Here is a 4,837-nt window from a genome sequence, read left to right as displayed (position 1 = left end):
CTTATTTCCTTTTTCGATTTGATCAAGCAACAGCCACAGTGGTGATCATGGGACCCGGTCCAATCTAAAAAAGGTCAGGTCTCCATTCGTTTCAGGCCAGGAGTTCAGGGGGTTGTGGGTGTGGTGGTGGTGGTTGGGGTCACAGTTCACATACTGGGACAGGAACAAAACGTCCTTCAGACTGGTCCCATTCCCCCGTCTAGTGCATTCTGGGACCTCCTTCCTTCCCTCCTTCAGTAACTCCACCTCCACTCCTTGTGCGATCGCTTCCTGTTCCATTATAGAGTCACATGACGCGACCGCTGCGCTACGACACGCAGCAGCAGGCGTTGCCCTTGGGCTGCTCCTCCTCCACGGGCTGCTTCAGTTTAAGGATGGGCGGGTCGCCGCTGGCCGGCGTGTAGTAAACCGCGCTGCCGTTGGACGAGACCAGAGGCATGCGCGGGTCCTCGGGGCTGGCCTTGGCGTCGGCGGACAGCGGGTCCGCGGAGCCGTTCCCGAGGTGGCCGTTGAGCAGCGGGTGATTCAGCAGCTTGGCGGCGGACCTCTGCTTTTTCAGCTCCGACAGCGTCTGGGCGCGCTCCCGCGGCCAGGGCTCGTCGCTGGCCGGGGGCTGGCTGGTGATGACCGCCGCCGCCGCCTTGTTGTTGTTGTCGGAGGACGGAGCGTTGCCGTTGGGGGGCGGCTGTGGGGGCGAGGAGGCGGCGGTGGAGATGAGGCCGTTCTGTTTGCTGACGGCGTCCTTCAGGATGGTGGGCGGCGCCGCTTTGTCTGGCACGGCTGCTACAGCCACTACCGACTTGACCTGCAGGTGTGAAGGACATGGATAAGGAATAGGATAATGGATGCCTCTAGATGCTGAAGCACTTTGAAGGTGATTTCAGTTGCCGGCCAGACAATCAGTTTGATATACATTTGATACCTTTTTTTTCCATCTACACTGTAAAATCCTAAGTGTCAATTTAACTCTGAGAGTGCATAAATGTAACCAAATCCATTTGGTTGTGTCCTTTCAGAGTTATAGACCTGTAAGGTATACTGTACTGTCAAAGCTAATCCAGTGCTTCAGCTATGAAACACATAGTTGAATATGTATAATCATAGCCAATGAATGCCATATGTTGATGGGACACTTTAACACCTTCCCTAAGGGCGAGAAGTAACCTCGCCCTAAAGGGCACATGGGTGCGCGCAGATGGGAGCGTGCACATGGGGCGCGTGCACGCATCCACCTGGGTGACAGCAGACTGCTGGGCGATCTGGCGCTTTGGCATGGGATCAACTTTGACCAAAAAAATGCACAGACCTGGTTGGTTGTTTAAGTTGAAAAAAATGTGTCCATATTTTCCCAAGTATGGAGATGACTGACGTCTGACATTATAGATGTTTGATGTCATAGACCACATGACATGAGACTGACACAACATGTCCATATATGGGCATTCCCAGATATTGGGCTTAATATTGATAACATCAGGGTTCTCATTAAAGGGACAAGGACGGAATTCATTTGCAAGAGTGACTCGTGTCGCAGCAACTACACTGGTTATCATGAGACTGACACAATATTGAGAACGCTGAGCTGGTCGAGTCATCATTGTGATGTCAGAACAGGTCAGCGCAAATTAATTCTGTCTTGGCCATACATGGAGCGTGACATGAGGCGTGACTCACGCACGCACAAGAGCTGCAGGATTTTATAGTAAATGCGACCTGCGGTCGCAATCATTCTATAACATACTGTACATTCACAATGATAAATCTACCAAAACGGTACAACACAAACGTATGTAACCTTTCCCTGTGTTTACAAAACAATAAATACTTTGTTTCAGTCAGAAGGGCAGTGTGTTTCTGCAGGTAAACAACCCCACACTACTCCCGTGGCTGATGACTGTTGTTATAGAGCATACATGGGCAACTGGAGGCCCGGGGGCTACATGCGGCCCCCACCTTCACTTAATGCGGCCCGCAGGTTAATATTGGAGTACTGATAGATTATTGATTTCAGCTGTTACAATTCCAAACTTGGAAAAATGACTTCAGTCTATATTAGTAGCTTAATGATTAGTAATAAAATGTTATTGTATTTTTTATGTCCAATGTATTTATATTTAAGTTCATAAAGTTAATATGAGAAATGCATTTGAAATTTTAACAAATAGAAAATAAAAAAAGTTACTTTTCAGGATTCTAATTCAAAAATAGCAGATCTATAAAAATGTGTCGTACTGCAACACGTTTTGAGCTTGTAGATCAGCTATTTTTGATATGTATATGCATTGTGGCCCTCTGGAGTGAGTGTGAAAATGTAGTGGCCCTCTCCATCATCAAAGTTGCCCACCCCTGTTATAGAGGGAAATGATGGGTAGAAATCAGACTCACATTCACCACATGGCTGTTCTCCTGATCCGACTCCTTCTCTCTCTCCTCCTCCTCCCTCCCTCCTCTCCACACGATGGCCTCCGTCTCGTACTCCTTGCGACACAGGTTGTGCCTGTCTGACAGGCTGGCTCGCCGCACCACTTTCCTGGGAGCAACAAACACATAGTGGTTGGTGCATGGGGGTGGATGATGTGACTTCACATCAATATCACGGTTATGTCTAACTCGGTTATGCCAAACCTTTGCCTCAATTACGATATATGCATGATTATAATTTTTTTTAAGAAATAGTGAAAATAACTATCTACAAGATCACAACACACGGCTATCAGCTACCGGTATTTTCACAATTTCTGTACACCACCATTGTACAAAGAAGTATATAATACAGGGTTTAGTGGCTATTTGATTGAGTCGATTATAAAAAATCTTTTCGATTTCTTTCGTATCTATTCATTAATATTTAAAAACTAAAAATAATTATCCGTTGTAATTTGTCGTATAAATCCGTCATATCCGTAAATCTTATTATAACTTACAATAGTGTTGGTAAAGTCATTCTCTTATTCGATAGAGCTCCTAGAAAGCCTGAACAGCATGCGAGGTGGACAGTGTCTCGAAAACACATTTTACACAACATATTTATACAATTCTTGAGAGTGAGGAGGAGTATAGAGAGATGGGGTCTGTGTGGTGGACAGGCCCTTGTTATTCTCGTACTGTTCCCCACATTTGACCCATAGCTTCTATTTGTAACCTGCTCTTCTCATATGGTCGTACACTGCAGGTCACAGTTTCCCAGGGCTGTGAATAGGCCACACAGACACAAATAACCCAAAACAGACAGACACCTGTCATCACAGCAGGGGCTTACATTGCACATGCCGGATTGCACCCACAAACCCACCAAATATGAAAATGTATTTGTTACTAATGCCAATAGCAGTTTATGGTCCTGCATCTGGCTTTGTCTGTGTGTACGTATATCCCGCCCCATCCCACATTTATTTTATTAATTTAGCTCTGCAATTCATGTGACATTAGCACAGGAAAAAGAGATACAACTCGACTGCTGCTGTCGTGCAGGATATACAATTTGCACACAACGTTTCTGCAATTACTTTTTTTTATATATTTTTGGGGGTCTTTTGGCCCTTTATTGGAGCGGTGAAAGCGCTCCCAATAGACAGGTATGTCCGTGGGTATGTGGGTGGGTGGCTGGGTGGCTGGCTGGGTGGCTGGGTGGCTGGCTGGGTGGCTGGCTGGCTGGCCGTGTCCGTAGCCTGCATGGCAATACCTTGAGTGGCCACACACAACACACTAGTTAAAGGAGGGGCGCTGTTTTGTGCAGGCCAGGCACACTCACCACTCACTCACAGGCACAGTTTACAGTTTAGGCATTTGGCATTTAGCAGACGCTTTTAATCCAAAGCGACTTACAATAAGCAGATACAAAACATCACAAGATAATATGTCAGTACATCAACAGCAATATAACAAGTGCAAATGGATATCTATCTAGAAAAAAAACACGATATAATCAAAGTTCTAAAAACCTAAAAACAAATAATCAAAGTTCTGAAAACCTCACACACACACACACACACACACACACACACACACACACACTACACAAACACACGCAAACACGCTGTGCTTTGTTTAGGAGAGAGGAGAAGCCAGGAGAGGCACTGAGGCAGGCTCCCCGGGAGTCCGGTTGCCAGATTCTGTGAGTGAATCAAGCAAACAGGTCTATGAAAACGAGCCCAAAGGTTTCACCACTTGACCTCTATTACATTCGCTATTTTATAAAAGCATGTTGAAAGCAAGGCCACATAAGCAACTATACTTCAGAAACAAGCCCAAATAAAAGCAACCCGCAACTAGAGACGTTACAGGAAAATAAGACCAAAGTCACTTATAATGAGCACACCTGGCAACATTGTTGACATTCCTCAGTAACGACACATTATCTTAAAGTCAACAAACACCACTGGGACCAAGCGTCGACAACTCATCGTCATTTGTATTCACTCATACACAACTACATCAAGAGGACATTTGGACAAGGACCTTTCTCTGCAGCTACCAGAACAAATGATGCTTTTTCTGCAATAAAGAGGTTAGTCAGTCCCCGTTTTCAGGTTATGATATGCAGAGCCTAAATCAACACAATGCAACGCAGCCAAGTGTTAATTAATCAATATCTTTGTTTCTAAAACCAGGTTAAGTAACCTCCTGTCTGTAGGCATACAAGTGTAGGCCTACTTGAGTTACAAGTAGAAGTCAGTAGGTAGGCTACTTTGTAACATTATTTGAGTAGCCTACAAAAGTATCAGTAGGGTACCATAGTAAAAAGTAAGCTACTCATTGTGCAGAATGTCCCATTTCACAAGTTTTCAAATGTCTAAAATATCAAATAATCCTTCGCAAATAGCGGATCTGCAAGCTC

The 4,837-nt window shown here is 45.2% G+C and overlaps 1 protein-coding gene across 1 annotated transcript in view; it reads right to left on the bottom strand.

The window, feature by feature from the left end:
- Window positions 1-307: 307 nt before the first annotated feature.
- ppp1r16b (protein phosphatase 1, regulatory subunit 16B) overlaps window positions 308-4,837 on the bottom strand; it is a gene marked incomplete at both ends in the record, with an annotated part of 132,230 nt that continues 127,700 nt past the window's right edge. Inside the window, 2 exons of the mRNA XM_080728878.1 lie at window positions 308-805; window positions 2,386-2,530. Of these exons, the coding sequence (XP_080585004.1) occupies window positions 308-805; window positions 2,386-2,530 (643 nt within the window). The remainder of the gene's footprint in view (window positions 806-2,385; window positions 2,531-4,837) is intronic.

The sequence above is a fragment of the Nannobrachium achirus genome, assembly GCF_963921795.1.
Source record: "Nannobrachium achirus genome assembly, chromosome: 6".
NCBI classification, from domain to species: Eukaryota; Metazoa; Chordata; class Actinopteri; order Myctophiformes; family Myctophidae; genus Nannobrachium; species Nannobrachium achirus.
This window is presented reverse-complemented; position numbering and strand designations above follow the sequence as displayed.